This window comes from Sceloporus occidentalis, unplaced genomic scaffold, assembly GCF_023333645.1.
Source record: "Sceloporus occidentalis isolate IW3139 unplaced genomic scaffold, rSceOcc1.0.p SCAF_3, whole genome shotgun sequence".
NCBI classification, from domain to species: Eukaryota; Metazoa; Chordata; class Lepidosauria; order Squamata; family Phrynosomatidae; genus Sceloporus; species Sceloporus occidentalis.
The window spans coordinates 249193526-249213921 of NW_028316983.1; the positions used below are offsets into that span (position 1 = coordinate 249193526).

At 50.2% G+C, this 20396-nt stretch overlaps 1 protein-coding gene across 1 annotated transcript in view; it reads left to right on the forward strand.

The window, feature by feature from the left end:
* Positions 1-20314, forward strand: part of LOC149317781 (NFX1-type zinc finger-containing protein 1-like) — a 39050-nt gene extending 18736 nt beyond the window's left edge. The window contains exons 6-13 of the mRNA XM_089518197.1: positions 5325-5427; positions 9168-9324; positions 10380-10499; positions 11397-11551; positions 11943-12088; positions 12344-12454; positions 14161-14256; positions 15031-20314. Of these exons, the coding sequence (XP_089374323.1) occupies positions 5325-5427; positions 9168-9324; positions 10380-10499; positions 11397-11551; positions 11943-12088; positions 12344-12454; positions 14161-14256; positions 15031-18132 (3990 nt within the window). The 3' untranslated portion in view covers positions 18133-20314. The remainder of the gene's footprint in view (positions 1-5324; positions 5428-9167; positions 9325-10379; positions 10500-11396; positions 11552-11942; positions 12089-12343; positions 12455-14160; positions 14257-15030) is intronic.
* The last annotated feature ends 82 nt before the right edge of the window (positions 20315-20396 follow it).

Genomic DNA, 20396 nt, shown 5'->3' on the forward strand with positions numbered 1-20396 from the left:
GTTTCAAAGGTCCCCCTACCAGGACCGCCAATACCAGCAGGGGTCACAACGTCAACGTTACCCGTCTCAGTCTTCTTCCTCTTCTGGCCGCCGCAACCAGCCGCGGTATATCGTCAGAACCGCAGGCAGGAACCTGACCAGGGAAAGAAGAGGGCATGAGAAAATCTAGCGCACTTCGTTCCCTCTCCTTTATTTTTTATGGACATTTTAAAGCCTTATGTCACCATCTGGGCTTCCATCGATGCCGACTCTTGGGTCTTAAACATCGTCTGTAGGGGCTACACCCTTGAGTTTGAAGAGCTCCCGCCCACCGGAGCTTTCATTTCTACTGTCCCCTTGGACACCCTTCTCGACGAAGTGCGCTCTCTGCTTCAAAAGGGGGCCATCTCACCCCTGTCTTCAGAGTTATGGCCCAGATCCTTTTTTTCCAGATACTTTACGGTGCCAAAGCCGGATAGAGGAGTTAGGCCCATATTGGACCTCAGGTGACTTAACTCCTTTTTGCAATATAGATGCTTCCGTATGGTAACTTTGGCTTCTATTTTGCCCTTGCTTCACCAGGACCTGTGGTTTGCGACGGTGGATCTCAAGGACGCTTACTTCCATGTAGGAATAAGGGAGTCCCACCGGAGGTTCCTCGCCTTCGCCATTGGCTCCGTCGCATACCATTACAACGTGCTCCCTTTCGGCTTGGCCACGGCCCCACGGGTCTTTACAAAGTGTATGGCGCCAGCGGTAGCCTACCTGCATTGAAGAGGGCTGAGTGTTTTTCCATACCTCGACGACTGGCTGCTGACGGCCCCTTCGAGGAGGGAACTCCTGGAGGCAATCCGCTTCACCCTGCGCCTCCTGTCAGACCTGGGACTAGTAATCAACTTGGAAAAGTCCCATCTGGAGCCATCCAAGCAGGTCCGCTTTATCGGCGCTGTCCTAGACTCTGAAGAGTCTACTGCCTACCTGCCGTGCGACCGTTTCTAGGCGCTGTCCATGGCGGTGCGACCCATCCATACCCGCAGAAGGGTCAGGGCCAGAGAGATTCAGGTCGCCTTGGGACACATGGCATTGATGACGTTCGTGACTCCGTGGGCGCGGTTGCGGCTCAGGCCGCTCCAGTCTTGGTTCCTCTCCGTCTTCGATCCTCTGACAGATCCCCCGGACAAGTGGTTTTCGGTGCCACGGCCGGTGGCTGCTTCCCTCAAGTGGTGGCTGGATCCCAAAAACGTTTGCGCCGGCATGCCATTCATGCAGCCTCAACCACAGATGACCCTCACAACGGATGCGTCAATGGAAGGCTGGGGCGCGCACCTCCTGGACTTGTGTGTGAGAGAGAGGTGGTCACCCCAAGAATGTGCCCTCCACATCAACGCTCTAGAGATGCTGGCCGTGGAGAAGGCGTTGAAAGCGTTCGAGCCTACCGTCGCGGGCAAAGTGGTCCTGCTCAGAACGGATAACACGACGGTGATGTTCTACCTCAACAAACAAGGAGGTACCAAGTCCAACACTCTCCTAGACATCACGTTGAGGATCTGGGACTGGTGCATCCAGAGGGACATTCTTCTCCAGGCAATTCACCTGCCAGGGGACGAAAACACGCTAGCAGACCAGCTCAGCAGGACTTCTTCCACCTGCCACGAATGGAGGCTCCATCCGGAGACGGTCGCTGACCTGTTTTATCGGTGGGGAGCCCCCCTGATCGACCTGTTTGCGACAGCCGGCAACAGCCACTGCCCCCAGTTCTGTTCCCGAATGCATCACGAGAGGTCGCTCGGGGACACATTCGCCTTCGATTGGTCCGGGGAACCGATTTACGCCTTCCCTCCGTTCCTGTTGTTAACCAGGGTGGTGTCCAAGATGTCGAGAGACCACGTCGACGCAATCCTCATCATGCCGTGGTGGCCGAGACAGCCGTGGTTCCCCCTGCTGCTTCGCCTCTCCGACAACGAGTTCCTCAGGTTGGAGCCACGTCCGGACCTTCTCACCCTCCAGGATGGCAGGATCCGGCACCCCGACATCAAGTCGTTGCCGATGGTGGCGTGGAGGCTTCGGCGCTGACATCCCTTCCGCCTTCGGTTCAACGGATCATCCGGGCCGCCCACAAGCCGGCGACCCAAAAGTCCTACTCCTCCAAGTGGAGGAGATTTCTTTCTTTCCTGGCTGAGAGGGATCTGTCTCCTCATTGCATCACGGTTCCAGTGGTGCTGGAATTCTTAATGTCGTTGGTGGATGTTGGGCTGTGCCTCACATCCATCAAGTGCTATCTCTCTGCTATTTGTTCACATTTTCAGTATGATGGTTTGCCTTCTTTTTTCAGGGACCCTCTTATAAAAAACTTTTTAAAAGGTTGCAACAATCTCCGTCCTCAGGTGTCGGTCCCTGCCCCGGCTTGGAGCTTGGATGTTGTACTGTCTGCCCTCCAATCCAAGCCTTTTAAGCCCTTGGCCACAACTGATCTCAGATGATTGACTTGGAAGACTGTCTTCCTTGTGGTCATTACCTCTGCCAGGCGGGCAGGGGAACTTTGTGCTTTAAGGAGGGATGAGCCCTTCCTTCGCTTCCACAAGGACAAGGTGGTGCTCAGGACTGATATCACCTTCCTCCCTAAGGTGGTATCCTTTTTCCACATGTGCCAGGACATTGTTTTGCCTACTTTGGCCTCTAACCCATCCACTGCAGAGGAACGCAGCTTACACATGCTGGACGTTCGGAGAGCTTTGGCTTTCTATTTGGACAGGACAGCAGGTTCCAGCCGTTCTGAGAGACTTTTCCAATGCTACTCGGAGCCAAGGAAGGGACTGCCGGTGTCGCCCCAAAGACTCTCGAAATAGGTGGCAAACACCATCCATCTCTTTTATGAACTCTCAGGCAGACCTATCCCGGCCAGGGTGCGTTTGCATGCAACCAGGGCGGTTGCAGCATCTTCGGCCTTCCTTGCGGGCATCTCCCTGGGGGATGTTTGCAGGGCTGCTGTCTGATCTCAGCCTCTGACTTTTATAAAGCATTATAGGCTGGACACCAGGGCCAAAAGGGATGCAGCCTTTGGGAGGGCTGTTTTGGTTTCTGGTCTTCATTGATTGCACTGCTTGTCTATGTTTTACATGCCTTTTGTAAATGTGTCATGTTTTTCATTCTGTTGAATGAGGTATTTCACAATTTCAATGGGATTGGTCTTGCATGACCTTACATTCCCTTCTCAGGTTCTGCTATTTGTTGCCTGTTGAATTGGATTTGCACAATTACATTGGGTTTGGTCTTGCATGACCTTATTTCCCTTTCTCAGGTTATGCAATGATATTGCTGTGTTGAGTTTGTGCACAAACAAAGACTGACACTTGTTTGGTTTCAAGATTTTATTGTTACAATAAATGTATCTTGGTTTACCATAAGCTTTGGTCTCAGGACACTCCCTCCGCCGCTTACCTAAGCTTGTCAGTCTCAACCCATTTGTATGATTCGCAGAGACCACGAAGAAGAAGGACAGGTTGCTTACCTGTAACAGTATTTCTTCGAGTGGTCATCTGCGAATACATACAAATCCCGCCCATCCTCCCCTCGGTGTCCTGCTCACTTTGGCTCTGTCTAACATCGCCTGCTTGGCGGAAAAAAATTGGAACTGGGGAAAAGAGCGGGAACCAGGCTTTTATAGGAGGTGGGCGGGGTTACCGCCAAAAAGTTTCTATGTGTTGCAAAGTGTACTTTGCCCAGTGATTCCAGAAGTATCCGAACAGCACTGCGCAGGCGCAGTGAAACCCATTTGTATGTATTCGCAGATGACCACTCGAAGAAATACTGTTACAGGTAAGCAACCTGTCCCTTCCATTTGTCCATTGGGCTGAAATGAAGGAGAAAAAACCTTTTAAATGAATGAATGAATGAATGAAGCTTTATTTTTATACCACCGTTCCAAAGATCACGGCGGTGTACAACATATGATAAAAACAATAATAAAACAATAGCAACACATAAAATCCCCCAAGATAAAAACCCATACAACAACATTAAAAACATCATTCATTCCTATGAATTAAAAACCGATAAAAATTCAATAAAACAGACTAAATACAATCATACAATGCTACTGGAGAAGCTGACAATTTAGGACATGTGGGGGAAAGCTTGGCAGAATAAATGGGTCTTAAGATATTTCCTGAAAGACTCAAGGGAGGGGGCTGAGCGAAGCTCATCAGGGAGAGAGTTCCAAGACTGCGGGGCAGCAACCGAATAAGCCCTCTGCGAAGTAGCCACAAATCTCGTCTTTGGAACTCTCAGTAGTTTACTCTCCCCTGACCTGAGAGTGCGGGGCGGATTGTATGGGGAGAGGCGGTCCTCCAAGTACTCTGGGCCCAAGCCATTTAGGGCTTTATAGGTAGCGACCAACGCCTTGTATTGCGCCCGAAAGCCAACAGGCAGCCAATGCAGATCTTTCAGGATAGGTGTTACATGGCTAGCCCTGGGAGTACCAGTGACCAGCCTGGCTGCCATATTCTGAACCAGCTGTAGCTTCCGGGTTTGGTGCAAGGGTTGCCCCATGTAGAGCGCATTGCAGAAGTCAAGCCTAGAGGTTACCAGTGTGTGTACCACTGTTTCAAGGTCCCCCCGGGCCAGGAAGGGTCGCAACTGGCGTATCAGCCAAAGCTGATAACAGGCGCTTCTGACTGTCGCATCCACCTGAGGAGTCAGGTGAAACGACGAATCAAGAAGCACCCCCAAGCTGCGAACTGTGTCCTTCACGGGGAGCGTGATCCCGTTCAGGACAGGTGGACAAACCTCCTTCCCAGGACCAGGAGAACCTATCACAAGCACTTCCATCTTCTCTGGATTCAGGCTGAGTCTATTTTCCCTCATCCAGCCCATTACCGACTCCAGACAGGCATTGAGCGGAGAGATGCCATCCCTAGTCACTGCACTGCATCCTCAAGCAGCCCACTGCCTAACATGCTTGCTGTCCTTTTCCCCGCCAAGAAACAAATGCTTCCCAGGCTCTGGGTGCGAGTTTCGGCTGGTGCTTCTGGGAAAAAAGAGCTTTAGAAGGATCCATCCAACCCCTCTAATTGCAGTGAGGAGGACAGGCATTTTGCCTTTTATTTTAAATTTGATCTGACCGTAAATGGATGGATGGATGGCTGATGTATTTCTCAAAGGATGCAAACATGGTGCTACTCAATGGGCTTCTTAGTGATGCTCAAAATGGAGGCTATTTTGGAGTTCCTCCTGGACAGAAGGTGGAAGTCTAGGATGTGTCCTGGAAAAGGAGGACCTCTGGTCAGTCTGGGCAAGGGTGACTCTGGCGTGATGCTGACATTTTCTCACTGGACCTCCTCTTTCAGGGCCAGATGATGCGGTGGCTGGACATCTCCCCCCCAAAAGAGAAGAAGGGCCCAACATCAAGGGGGCAGAACCCCAGCAGCAAGTGGGGCAGGAAAGAGGCAGGTAATGGTCACCCCACAGACCGGTCCGTGGGTTTCTCGCTTTCTCCTTCTAGATTTGTTGCTATCTGCCCTCGAGTCGATCTGGATCCATGGCGACCCTATGGATGAGACATCTCCAAGACCCTCCTTTGTCCTCCATTGCTCCGCTTCATTCCTGCAATCCCATAAAACCCATAGTGACCTCCTGGATAGAGTCTCTCCTCCATCTGGCCTGTGGCCTTTCTCTCTTCCCTCTGCCTTTCCCAGCATTATTTTGGCTTTTCCAAGGAGTCTTTCCTTCTCATGATGTGTCCGAAGTACAATGGCCTCAGTTTGGTCATCTTGGGGGCCATTCACATTACCTTTTACACCAGTTTTGAAATCAATTCTTCCACATGAAGTTCATATTGGGCCCGATTCTGTCACAATCCATGTAGAGACTTGCACAAGGAAAAGCCCCTTACTCCGGGGTATCCAGAATCGGGCTAAAATCCGTCTTTTCTCAAGGGGAGAGGAGGAAAGAGCTGAAGGAAGAAGAGGGATCTGGAGGCAAAGGGTGATAGGAGGCAAAAGGGGAAATCAGGGTGACTTTTGGGCTGCAAAGGGCTGTCAGAGGGAGGTGGGTGGAGTGGAGAAAGTGATGATGGAGGAGGAGGAGGAGGAGGAGGAGGGGGAGCCCTGGGAAGATGAGAGCCTGGAGGGCATCCTATAATGGAGCAGGAGGAGGAGGATGAAGGAGCCAGGGCAGAGGGAGGTGAGGGTCGGAAGGAAAGAGGAGGAGGAGGAGGATTGCCCAGGGAAATAGGGCTGTGGGGCCAAGCTGGGGGATGTAGGGAAATGGATGCAGCAGAAGCGGCCTCTTTTGACCATTTATGCGCATGATTTTTTGGCTGCTTGCTTGTTCTACTTTCATTTCCTCTTGCTCCTGGAACTTAAGAGCCATTATTATTATTATTATTATTATTATTATTATTATTATTATTATTATTAGCATTATATGCGAATGCTACAGTCAGAATGCCTGTGCTGCATTTCCCTTTTATTCCCAATTGATTCCATGGGTCAGTTGGAACTGACAGGTCACTCTCTCTCAGCCCCAGTGGAAGGCAACGGCAAAGCTCCTCTAGCAGGAGGAAAAGGGTCAGTTCAGGTCAGGCCAAAGGCAGGGCACAAACAGAGCTCCCATCAGCACCTTCCCCCTTTTTTTATTTTTTAACATTATTTTTGACAAAATGTGCACATGCTTTTTTCCCTTGAGGCAGATATATGGATGGATAGAACCTGGCTGGCTGCTTGTTCACTTTCCCTTTCATTTGCTGGCTTCCAGGAAAGGGGAAATGTTTTTTCCTTTGTGAATCAATCCCACAATTCAAATGTTACATTTGTTGCTCTTGTCAATTAGGCAATTGGCAAAACGATACATGCTTTTGCTACTGTTTCTAAGGAATTCAGGGATAGCCCACAACACACACACACACACACACACACACACACACGAGATTTTAAATTTTGACAAAATGTGTGCACTTTGGGGCATTTTGTGCATGGCTCTTTTTAAAAAAGGAGGGGGGGGCACACTTCCGATGCCCCTGCAAATGTCACCTATGACGATTGCTTGACTGACAGCAGGCGCCTTCAAGTTAAACCCAATAAGGCATTTGGGTTAAAATGCCCCTCAAATCCAGTGGGCACTTCCTAACGGAGAGATTTGGGGGGGGGGGGGCATCCGGATCTACCCAGTTCCACTCATGTTAACTGGGCCAGTGGGAATGGGGCCTTGGTTTCTGGCTTGATCTGCTCTGGCACCTATTTGTTTGTCCTTTTGCCTGCTGTCCATGGGATCCTCAGCTTTTTCTCCAGCCCCACATAATCTCAAAGGAATGGAGTTTCCTCCTATCCTCCTTAACTGTCCAGCTCTCACATCCATCCATGGCAATAGGGAATACAGTGGCTTGGACAATTCTAACTTTGTGCTCACTTGTATATGATAGCCCTGTTTAAGTACTTGAAGGGAGGACATATTGAGGAGGGAGCAATCTTGTTTTCTGCTGCTCCAGAGAATAGGAAACAATGGAGCAATGGATGCAAGCTGCAGGAAAAGAGATTCCAGCTCAACATTCAGAGGAACTTCCTGACAGTAAGGGCTGTTCGACAGTGGAACGCACTCCCTCAGAGAGTGGTGGAGTCTCCTTCTTTGGAGGTCTTTAAGCAGAGGCTGGGGATGCTTTGGACTGGATGGCCCTTGTGGTCTCTTCCAACTCTATGATTCTATATCTGCATTTTAGGACCTTTTCCAGTTCTTTCAAAGCCATCTCCCTCTGTTTTCCTGTCTGCAGTCTCCATTTCTATCAATGTTGGATCCCAGGTATGGGAACTCTTTGACCATTTCTGTTTCCTCTTTGTCTGGGTTGAACTTGTGAAGGTCCTCGGTGGTCATTCTTTTGGTTTTCTTTCTGTCCAACATTAAGCCTTCCTTTGCACTTTCTTCCTTGGTCTTCCTTAGTGATCGCTCCAGGTCTGGGAGGTTTTCTGCCAGTCTTTTGGGTCAGACGGTGGATGATCCTTTGTCTTCTTTCCACTCCTCCTCCTCCTCCTGGGTCCAAGCCTGCTTTTCTTACAATATGTTCTGCATACAAGTTGAACAGATAAGACGAGAGGATGCAGCCTTGTCTGACTTCCTTTCCCAATTGGGAACCATTCGGTTTCTCCGTTTTCTGTTCTGACAGTAGCTTCTTGTCCTGAGTACTGATTCCTCATTAGACGTGTTGGCATTCCCATCATGTCTTTAAGGTCCTTCCATAGCCTTCCATGCTCTTTGCTGTCAAATGCTTTGCTGTAGTCTATAAAACACATGCTGCTTTTCTTTTGAAACTCCTTGGTGCTCTCCATTATCCATCCTATGTTTGCAATGTGCTCCCTGGTGCCTCTTCCTTTCCTAAACCCTGCTTGGACCTCTGGGATCTCTCACTCCAAAGATGGATGGAGTTTATCTTGCACAATTTTGAGCATAATTTTGCTTGCATGGGATAATAGTACTATGGTCCCATAGTTGCTGCAATCTTTTGTGTCTCCTTTTTTGTGGATGGGGACGTATGTTGTTCCCCCCAATTAAAAGGAAGAAGAAAAGAGCAAATGTGCTCATGCCCTTAAATGTCTGCAATGCTCCATCCTCAGTGTAACACCTCTTCAAATACTTAAACGGGGCTATCATAGAATCCTAGAATCCAAGATTTGGAAGAGACCACAAGAAAGGCCATCCAGCCCAGCCCCATTCTGCCATGCAGGAACTCACAATCAAAGACAGATGGCCATCCAGCCTCTGCTTAAAGACCTCCAAAGAAGGAGACTCCACCAAAATCTCCAAAAGAGTCTCTTCCCTATCAAACAGCCCTTACTGTCAAGAGGTTCCTCCTAATCTCTTTTCCTGTAGCTTTAATCCATTGCTCCATTGTCTCCTGTTCTCTGGAGCAGCAGAAAACAAGCTTGTTTCCTCCTCAATATGACACTCCTTCAAATATTTAAACAGGGCTGTCATATCACTTCTTAACCTTCTCTTCTCCAGGCTAAAAATCCCCAGCTCCCTAAGTCCTTCCTCATAAGGCTTCATGGTTTTCAGACCCTAGGCTGGGATTGGGTAGAATCTCTCTTCCATCCATTGTTCCACTGTGTCCTGTTCTCTGGAGCAGCAGGAAACAAGTTCGCTCTGTCCTTCATAGGACAATGTGTGTGTTTGTGAGTCGCTGTGCTTTGTGGTTCCCACAGCTGGACTCCCCTCCCAGTATGACAACGCGGAGTTTGTCCAGTGTCACAAGGACGAGCGGTTCTTGGATGACGATTACGATGAGGCGAATGACGAAACGTTGGGGCCTTCAGCGACGCCAAAGGAGAAGTTTGCCTACATCGTCCCCGAGGAGGAAAGGTAGCGGTGCCCAAGAAAACTGCAGCTGGTGGGTCGATGGGTGGGAGACACAACAACCTTTTAGAAACCCACAGCAAAAGCACCACCAGAAAAGATGGCCACCCAACCTCTGTGTAAAGATCTCCCATTGAAGACAGCCCACCACAATCCAAGGTGGCCTGTGCCACTCTGTAATGGTGCCGACTGTCAGGAAGGCCTGGCACATGTTTAGATGGAATCGCTTTCCTTGTGTCCAGTTCTGGGCACCACAATTCAAAAAGGACATTGAGAAACTGGAGCGTGTCCAAAGGAGGGTGACTAAAATGGTGAAAGGTCTGGAAACCATGCCCTATGAGGAACGACTTAGGGAGCTGGGGATGTTTAGCCTGGAGAAAAGAAGGTTAAGAGGTGATATGAGAGCCCTGTTTAAATATTTGAAAGGAAGTCATATTGAGGAAGAGCAAGCTTGTTTTCTGCTGCTCCAGAGACTAGGACCCAGAGCAATGGATGCAAGCTAAAGAAAAAGAGATTCCACCTGAACATTAGGAGGAACTTCCTGACAGTAAGGGCTGTTCACAGTGGAATGCACTCCTTCCTCGGAGGGTGATAGAGTCTCTTTCCTTGGAGGTCTTTAAGCAGAGGCTGGATGGCCATCTGTCAATGGGGATGCTTTGATTTGGATTTCCTGCATGGCAGAATGGGGTTGGACTGGATGGCCCTAGTGGTCTCTTCCAACTCTACGATTCTATGAACCTTGAATCCATTGGTTCCACATACCCTATTCTCTGCAGCAGCAGAAATATAATCCAGTTCAACACTGCTTTAACTTCCGTGGTTCCATATTTTGGCATCCTGGGATTTGTCGCTCGTTGTGGCACCAAAGCTCTCCTAGGGAGAAGGCTAAACGTCTCACAAAACTACAAACTCCCAGGGCAGCTAAAGTGGTGCTGAACTGCATTAATTCTGCGGTGGAGATGCAATGTCAGTCCGCCACCTGGAGGGCCTCCAGATGTTTAAAGATGGCTCCGTCATGTCACTTCTCTATCATCTTTCTCCTCCTCTTCATCTTCTCCTAGCGCCCATCGGAGCTGGATGCTGGCACGCTTGAAGGACGGGGACACTATGACCAACGAGGAGGTTGCGGAGGTCCAGGACGCCAGGAATCTGCGGCCGAAGAACCGCTGGCGCCTCTACAGGTGAGAGCAGTGGTCCCCAAACTGTGCCCTTTAACCCACCCGGATTGTTTGTGATTGGGCGGGCTAGAAATAAATCTTTATATTATTATTATATTTAAGCGATTTTGGACTTCAGCTCCCAGAATCCCAGACTCTGGGAGTTGAAGTCCAAAATCTCTTAAAGAGCACAGTTTAGTGACCACTGGTTTAGAGTCATAGAGTTGGAAGAGAGCCCAGGAAGGGTCATCCAGTCCATTCCCAACCTGCCATGCAGGAACTCACAATCAAAGCACCCCAACAGATATTATTATTATTATTATTATTATTATTATTATTATTATTATTATTATTTATTTCTTACCCACCTCTCCCCATGGATCGAGGAAGGGAACAACAATTAACAGACAAACAGTATCAGTTAAAACACATCAGTTGAAACACACATCAAATGTAAAAATGACATATGAGATATAGGCATATTACAGTGATCCACATTTAAAATACATAATTTTAAAATGTAGTTTAAAGATCATTTGGGTAAACCTGCCGGAAGAGACTAGTCTTTAATGCTGCTTTAAACTCAGACAGCATCTTCAGACGTCGATTCTCTTCCAGCAGATCATTCCTTGGTCTAGGGGCGGCTGGAGAGAAAGTCCCGTGGCTGACCATTGGCAACCTAGTGCTGGCTGGCTGGAGTAAATGTCTGCCAGAGGTCCTGAGTGTATGGGGAGGATTATATGGGAGGAAGTGATCCTGGGCTGACCAGGGGTCTTCCTGGGGAAACGCAATGCGGGGGTGCAAACGCATTAGGCTTCCCCCAACATCTGGCAGGTGTTAGGGGGGTCAGTCTTCTCTCTGAAGACCAGAAACCCACCATCTGCTCCATTGACCCTCCTCCATCTTCCTTCTCTCCCGCAGGAGATGGGTAGCATCCTACGAGAACCAGCTGAAGGAGGTCTTGGTGGAGAAGCTGGCCGCCTATGAAAAGGATGTGGCCGAGCTGGAAGAGCTGACCTTCCAGGAGGACCTGAGCATCCTCAGGCACAGCCAGGTCATTGGGATGACCACCACAGGTGACCAGGCCCCTAAACCTCCTCCCAATCGCTTGTGGGAAGGCAGTGCATGGGACCCTTTGACCACTCCAATGCCATCACTTCCCCTGCCTGCCCCGCCCAAATTCAGCTGGCGAGGAACCCCTTTAAATGGCTTTAGGATGGGTCATCCCTCTTGGCTGACCTTGAGAAGCCTCTTCTCTTTCCCCACTCTATGGATCTGTTTGAGCTTTTCTTTGCAAAGCCACTCCATGTCAGTCGGGCAGTGAGTCCACTCCGGGTCTTAGTCCATAGAGCTCCTTTGAAGCCATGGCTAAAACCTGGAAGGGACTTGCCCCCCCCCCACTGGCCTGGGTAGCCTCCGACTGCCCTGACCCCCCCCCCCGCCCCGAACCCCTTTCCTCCCTTCCAGGGGCTGCCAAATACAGGAAGCTCCTGCAGAGCATCCGTCCTCGGATCGTGATTGTGGAAGAGGCGGCTGAAATCCTGGAGGCCCACATCCTCACCTCCCTGACCCCCTCCTGCCAGCACCTCATCCTTATTGGAGACCACCAGCAGGTAAAGTCCTCTGACATCTGGAATGAAAGCCAGAGCGGATTCGTCCCTGAAGCATGAGAGCCATGCTTCCCCATTGATGGCTGTGCTGCAATGGGACCACAGAGCCAAACCATAACTGCTTCACCAGTTCACAATGGGTTACTGTTTGTTCCACAAAGAGCAAGACCCCCAACCACTGTCCCTTTGTCCCCCTCACACCAAGGCCTCCCGGTCAGTCCAGGGTCACTCACAAGGGTCTCCTTTGGCCTTTTCCAGTTGCGGCCAAAACCAACCGACTACACCTTGGAGAAGAAATACCACCTGGGCATCTCCCTCTTTGAGAGGATGATCAACAACCGGCTTCCTCACGTCCAGCTCCTCTACCAGGTGCGTTTTTTGGAGGGGGTTGGGGGCTCAGGTGGGACCCCCCCTCAAAAAAAAAAACATCCCAGGTCTCCCTCTCCTTCCATAGTTTGGAATGAACGCCGGGGCCACTCACAGCTGGGTCTCATCTTCCTGACTTCCAGCTCAACTCAATCCTGTTTCGCCCCTTCCGTCTTCCTCATCCTGGTGGTCTTCAGGAGGACAAGGCTCCTGAAACATCACCCCCGCCAGATGTCATGGACTATCAGGCCCATCAGCCTTAGCCTATACAGCCAGTGGCTCAGGATGGTTGGAAATGTAGTCCAGCATCATTTAGAGGTTACTAACTTGGGGTGTAGTGGTTTGAGTGCAGGACTGACGATTGGGATTTGATTCACCGCTCAGCCATAGCAACCTACCAGGTTTCACAACAAAATGAATTTCAATAGGGAGAAATGTAAGGTACTGCACTTACGTCAAAAAAATGAAATGCATAGATATAGGATTATGGGGGACACCTGGCTTAAGGAGACTCTTTTACATGTGAAAGGAATCTAGGAGTTCCAAGTAGACCACAAGTTGAACATGAGTCAACAGTGTGATGCGGCAGCTAAAAAGCCCAATGCAATCATCATCATCAGCCCTTTGTATCAGCTGGGGTTTGGTTCAAACTCCATGGATGCCCAGGTCCTGTTGTATACAATGGGGTTGTTGTTGTTGTTGTTATTATTATTATTATTATCCCTTTGTATCAGCCAGGGTTTGGATCCAGGATCTCCCCATGGATGCCCAGATCCTGTTGTATACAATGGCATATTAAAATGGCTGTCCCTTATATAAAAAAGCAAACTCAATCTCTGCATTTCTGGAATGTTTTGATGTGAATATCTTTGTACGCTGGTTGGCTGAATCCTTGGGTGCAGGATCCATAAATACGGAGGGCCAACTGCATTTGGTACTTAAGCCCATTGCAGCCAAGTTGGTGCAGAAGGAGCTTGGAGTAGGATCACTCAAAAGATGCTCTTATTTACTTATCAGATTTATAATCCACCTGTCTTCCCAATATGGGACCCAAAGCAGTTTACAGTATAGATAGGTCCTTGGTTTCCGTTGGACTTTGGTTCCAGGACCCCTTAAGGACACCAAAATCCATGGATGCTCAAGTACCATTAAATACAGTGGGGTGGTAATACGATGCCTCACATTTAACATGTCAAAATCAAGCACTCCTTTTTGGAATTTATACTTATATTTTTTTTAATATTTTCAGACTGTGGATGGTTGAATCCATGGATAAAGAATCAGTGGTTATGGAGGGCAGATGATATTTGGTACTCAAGTTGATTGCAGCCAAGCTAGTGGAGTAGGGGAACTTTTTGAATTCAGTTTACTGTTTTGCTTTTGCTTTTTGGAATACTTCCAAGCCACAGATGCTTGAATCTGTGGATAAAGAATCCATGGCTGTGGCGGGCCGACTGCATTCTCCTTAGGACTGATGGTTTTGTGATGGTGGTAACAAGGGCCTGCGTTTCAAAACTGACCACCACACCACCAAGGATCACACTATAGAAATCTACATTTGTGTCAGGACTGAGGCAGTGCATCCACATGCCCAGAGAAGGGAAGCAGAGACCTCCGTCTGGCCCTAAAGACGGAGAAACCCTTTCAGCCAAAGAGCCCGCATGGTGGGCTGGCACACCTGTGACCTGTTGCATCTTCTGCCCCTGCAGCATCGCATGCGGCCGGAGATCTCCCAGCTGCTCGTCCCCTGTTTTTACAAGGACCTCCGGGACCACCAGGCCGTCCTACAGTACGAAAACATCAAGGTAAAGGGGGACGATGGGGACAGGTGGGTCACACCCCTCAGAATGGGGGGAGCACTTGACAAGCAGAAGCCCGGAAGTGGTGACCACACAGAGAGATGGCCAGGGCTCTGCTTGGCAAGCAAAACCAGGTGCAGAAATGATGGGAAGCAACAGCATTCCTGTCTTTGGTTTGCACTCCTGGGAAGGTGAGGACCAGTCCTGCATCCCTAAGGCCTGAAGAGGCCCGGAGTGATGCGCTGACCCTGCGCCATAGCCGGGGGTCTGCTTGACCACTGCCGCACCCTGGCTGCTGTGGATGCCTGACTTGGTGCGGCTGGAAAGAGCAGGTGGCTGCTTTGGTTTTGTTTCTCCATTAAAATATTCACATCATGAGATTGCAGGTAAAATCTAGTCAGTCATTTAAGAGCAACATACAGTGGGCCCTTGGTATCCGCTGGGGTTTGGTTCCAGGACCCCCATGGGTACCAAAATCTGTGGATGCTCAAGTCCAATTATATACAATGGGTTGTTGTTATTATTATTATTATTATTACAGTGGGCTCTTGGTATCTGTTGGGGTTTGGTTCCAGATCCCTCGTGGGTACCAACATATGTTGATGCTCAAGGATGTGGTATTGTTGTTGTTGTTGTTGTTATTATTACAATGGACCTCCGTGGATGGCAAGCCTGTCGTTGGGGTGGGCTGACAGTAATAACAATGTTGTTATCGCTATGGTCATCCTCTCAGGCGTGACGTCTACCTGGCCGTGTCCCCTTCTCTCCGTCTCCTTGCAGGGCGTGGAAAAGAGCGTTTTCTTTGTGCAGCACAGAGAGGAAGAAACCCGCAGCGCTGACTCCGAGAGCTACAGCAACAGACACGAAGCCGCCTTCCTGGTCGCATTGACCGGCTACCTCCTCAAGCAAGGCTACGGCCAGAGCCAGGTCACCATCCTCACCCCGTACCACGGGCAAGTGTTGAGAGTCCATGCCCTCTTGCGCCAGGCAGGGATGGAGAAAGTGGCTGCCCACGCTGTGGACGACTTCCAAGGAGAGGAAAGTGACATTGTCCTCCTCTCCCTGGTGCGGAGCAATAGCCAGGGACGGATTGGCTTCCTTAAGGACAAGAACAGGCTCTGCGTGGCCCTTTCACGTGCCAAGAAGGGCTTCTATGCCGTAGGCAACCTAAAAATGCTCTCGGCCAGCAGCAAACTCTGGAAGGAGATTTATGGCCTCCTGAGAAGCAAAGGCCTCATTGGGGAAGAGCTCATGCTGATGTGCCAAAACCACCCTGAAACCAAGACAGCAGTGAAATGCAGTGTAGACTTCAACCCACTCCCAGATGGAGGCTGCACACTCAAGTGCCAGACGCGCCTGGAGTGCGGCCACCCTTGTATGCGCCGCTGCCACCCCTGTGACCAGGACCACCGCCTCTCCATTTGCAGGCTCCCCTGTAGCAAAGTCCTGTGCGAGCGGAACCACAAGTGCCCAAAGAAGTGCAAGGAGCACTGTGGGCTCTGCGAGGTCAAGGTGGAGAAAGTCCTCCCAAAGTGTGGCCATGGCCAAATGATGCCCTGCCACCTCCCTCAAGAGAGCTGGATTTGCGAGGAGCCCTGCCCGAAAACCTTGGAGTGCAGCCATCTGTGCAAACTGAAGTGTGGACAGGACTGCAAGGCCGCCCTGTGCAAGGAAATGGTGACGGTCACTCTGCCGTGCTCCCATGTAACCGAGACGGAGTGCTTCCAGCAGAAGATGTCCATACTGTGCCAGGAAAGGTGCCGGCAGAGGCTGGATTGTGGCCACATTTGCCAAGGAAGCTGCCACGAATGCATCAGGGGCCGGATGCATGTGGCATGCCGGAAGAAGTGCACCCGGGTCCTGCTGTGTTCCCACACTTGCCAGGGCTCATGCTCAGAGAACTGCCCTCCATGCAAAAGAAAGTGCCCCAACCAGTGCCAACACAGCCGCTGTGACAAGGCATGCGGGGCACTCTGCTTCCCTTGCACGCAGCCCTGTAGCTGGAGGTGCAAACACTACCAATGCACGCAGGCGTGCTGGAAGGTCTGCAACCGCTCCCGGTGCGATGAGCCCTGTCCGAAGACCCTCCGGTGCCAGCACCCGTGCGCAGGGCTTTGCGGAGAGCCGTGTCCCCCCAAGTGCCGGGTGTGCCACCGGGACAAGCTGACGGAGATTTTCTTTGGAAATGAAGACGAGCCGGATTCTCGGTTTGTTGTCTTAAAGGAGTGTGGACACGTCTTTGAGGTGGGAGGCCTGGACCGCTGGATGGATGGAGAGCCAGAGAGTGACGACGGTCAAGCGAAGCACGTCCAGCAGAAGGTGTGTCCGAAGTGCTCGACTCCCATACTGTGCAACCCACGTTACAACGATGTCATCAAAGCCATGCAGCAAAGAATCGAGGAGATTAAGTGGAAGATCTACGGTGGCCGAGAGCAACTCCAGTTCAGCCAGGCAGCCTTGGTGAGCGAATTGATCATGATGCCATCTGGGAGTCGCTATTTTCCAAAGGAAGCCCTGAGAAGCAAGATCATGGCGACCACCAGCCTTCAGAGCCTCAAGGACTGGGAGAACACTGTGAGGCTTCTCTTATGCCTCCAGAGGCTGAGAAATCAAGCCTGCCGCTGCACAGAGGAGAGGAGGAGGCAACTGACGGACGCGGCAGATGCCATGGAGAACTGGTTGTGCAAGAGGCAAAGCGGAGACACATTCACAGCCCAGCAACTCAGAGAATGCAGGAACGAGGTAAAGAGGCTCTCATACTTGGCCAACATCTTTGAGCGGCTGACCATCCACAAAATGGAACAAATGCCTTCCGCCTCATGCTCCTTGGTGCCTGTCAGTGAGGCCTTGAGTGTCCTTGGTGGGCAGGAGCCCTTCACAGAAAGCCAAGAGAAGCTCCTTCTGCCGATGCTGGAGACCATCGACAAGCAGCTGCCAGCCTCAGGAACGCGGCTTTCCAAGGCAGAGAGAGTCTCGATCGTGGAGGCCATGCACTTTGGCCGGGGGCAATGGTACAAGTGCCCCCAAGGCCACTTGTACACTGTCGGACAATGCGGGCGGCCAGTGGAAGTGAGCCGGTGCCCCGAATGCAGGGCTACCATCGGGGGCCGGAATAAAAAGGCCCATGCAGGTAATGTCGTTGCCAGCCTGACTCTGGAGCCTGTTGGTGGAGGAACGGCAGCGGAAGAGAGGCCCCTCAGCAACATCAGCACTTTGGTGGGTCCCTCAGATCTTTCCTTGTCTATCTATGGGACTTCCTACCTTGTCGATGAGCCAGGATCTCCATTGCACACCAGTGAGAGCCAAAGAGAGGCCAGCAGCCGGCCGTGGCACAGTCCAGTCTCTCCATCATATCCCCCTCTGCCCAGCCTTCCCCTGGATCCTGAACTGGAGGGGACCTCTGGGGAAAAGGACCTGGTTGTAAGCCCCACAGATCCATACGGGGCCCAAGAGGAGCCTGAGCCCTCTGTGGAGGGCTCCTGGGCAGCTGCCATGGAAGATGCTCCTTCCTTGGACTCTTCTGAATCTAAAGACCAAGATGCCCAGCTGTCCTCTGAGGACTTTATTGAACCCACACTTTCTGGGACCCCAGAAGAGCTGGAAAGGGACCTGATGGTAAGCATGGGCCTGGGTCTCCCTGTCATGTTCCCCCTTGAGAGTTCTTCCTCGGAAGATGAAGCCATTGAACTGGAGGTGGGGCAGACACCTGATAGCCAGTTGGGTCCAATTCAGGTCCAGCAAGATTCAGAGGCGGAAGGGGAGCTGGTAGAGACCCTGCCCAGTCCCCCAAAGAGGCAGAGGCTCCATCCTCCGGCGCAGACCGTCCCCATTAGACGGAGCAACAGGCTGCAGTTGAAGACATCAAGGAGAGCACAGCCATGAGACCCACTCTTTAAATACTGAATGAAACCAGGGCTGTGCTTTATATGCAGGAACTTCCTCCAGTTAAACTGCTGGACTCAATTCAGTTCACCTCTTGACAACTGGATGTATGACCCTCAGAATTACCTTGCTATTATGACTCCTTGGACTCTTGCTCTGATTTTTGGCTTTTCTGGATGTTGGGCTGTTTGATGCCAGATACATCCTGCTCCTATGGCTTCTGAATTTTGGCATCTTTAATTCTTCTTCAGTATTGAGAGCAGATTTGGACAGAGAAGGAGGAGCGAAGATAGGAGGAAGGGATATCAACCATCTAAGATATACAGATGACACCATACTACTAGCAGAAAACATCTTGGATTTGGAACCATCACTAAAGAAAGTGAAAAGATGTTTGTTGCTGAACATAAAGAAAACAAAAATGATGACCACGGAGGATCTTCAATGAGGAAATCAAAATAAAGATTTCCCATACTTTGGATCAAACGTTGATCAGAGTGGAGACTGCTGTCAGGAAACCAGAAGACTAGGAATGGGAGAGCAGCCATGAAAGAACTGGATAAGATCCTAAAATGTAAAGATATACAGCTGAAAACTAAAGTTACAGTCCTCCAAGCCATTGTGTTCCCAGTCGCCACGTTCGGATGCGGGAGCTGGACAGCGAGGAAAGCAGAGAGGAAGAAATCACCTCATTGGAGACAAGTTGATGCTATACCAATGGCATATATATATGTCTGGACCTGGCTTCACTCCACCAAATGCATCTGAGGAAGTAGACTGAAGTCTGTGAAAGCTCATGCTGCCCATTTCTTGCTTTCGTTGAGTCTCAAAGGTGCTCCAAGATCTCTCTATGTATTCATTGGAGATGTGTTGCTGGAGAATAGTGCTCAGGATCCTATGGATGGCCAAAAAGACAAAACAAATGGGTCTTTGAACAGATCAAACCAGAAATACCACTAGAAGCCAAGATGATGGAACTGAGGCTGTCGTATTTCAGCCCCATCATGAGAAGGCAATAATGCTAGGAAAGGTGGAGGGAAATAGAAAGAGAGGGAGGCCAGATGGAGGACAGACTCCGAGAAGGAGGCCACAGGTATGAATTTGCAGGACCTGAGCAGAGCAGTGGAGGACAGAGGACTTTGGCGACATCCTATTAGCTACAAACAGCAACAAACCTCCTGCTCCCATGTCTTCCCAACTTTAATTCTTCTCCAGCATTGAAAGCAGACACTCCCTTCCAAAATGCCACACAGATGACATCCCTGCTGTGAACACTTCTAAAACAGGCACAAAACATCTACTTTGCTAGTGTCGCACATGCGCAAACATGCACACACCTTCCTTTTGCCCATCTCAGCATCAGACAAATGACCTGTTTCAACAGTTGAATGTAGAGGAACTGTATTCCCCACATCTGTGTATGACACTGTCTGAAACGGGTGGATCACAGGTCCATGCTTCTGTGGCCTCTGCAGCCCCCCAAATTATTTTTTAACCCCCTCAAAGCATTTTTGTGAAGCAAAAGAGGAGGAACATAGACCTTTGTCAGAAGAAGGCTCTGCTTCCCACTCCACCCCGTTATTTGGCAGTTGCACAACCCTTTGGGTGCAAAGGCCTTTTGTTGTTCTTGCAAAGCACCATGCACACTCATGGCACTAAAGAAACAAAGTGTTAATACTAGTGCACTATTTCTTTAAAGTGGATTTCCTTTTAGCAAACCTGAAGAGCATTTATTGGATAGAGTGTCCTGTGTTGGTTCGGCTTAATCCGCATTGCTCTTGCTACCGTTCGTCACTGTCTATGTCAAATAATAAACCGGTCCGCTTGATGGAGTCCATATGGGCAAGATACTTCATGGCCTGAAGTGACAGCGACTCAAATCCAGAACTTCAGCGAGAGATTTATTGGGCTAGGAAGGACAATGAAGGGGCTTCTGCTCCAAAGCTCACAGGACCCCTGAGATTCTGTAGCTTGCATCCATTGCTCCATTGTGCCCTATTCTCTGGAGCAGCAGAAAACAAGCTTGCTCCCTCCTCCATGTGACTTCAAATATTTAAGCAAGGCTATCATATCACCTGTTAACCGTTTCTTCTCCAGCCTAAACATCCCCAGCATCTCCCTAAGTCCTTCCTCATAAGGTTTCATGGTTTCCAGGGCCTTCACCATTTTGTTGGTCCTTTTGCGGGGTTTTGCAGGGGGTTTTCCCCTGGGTTTTAAATCCCATTTCTTCATGGGATTTGGGCAGTTTGCTTCTGTGTGATAAA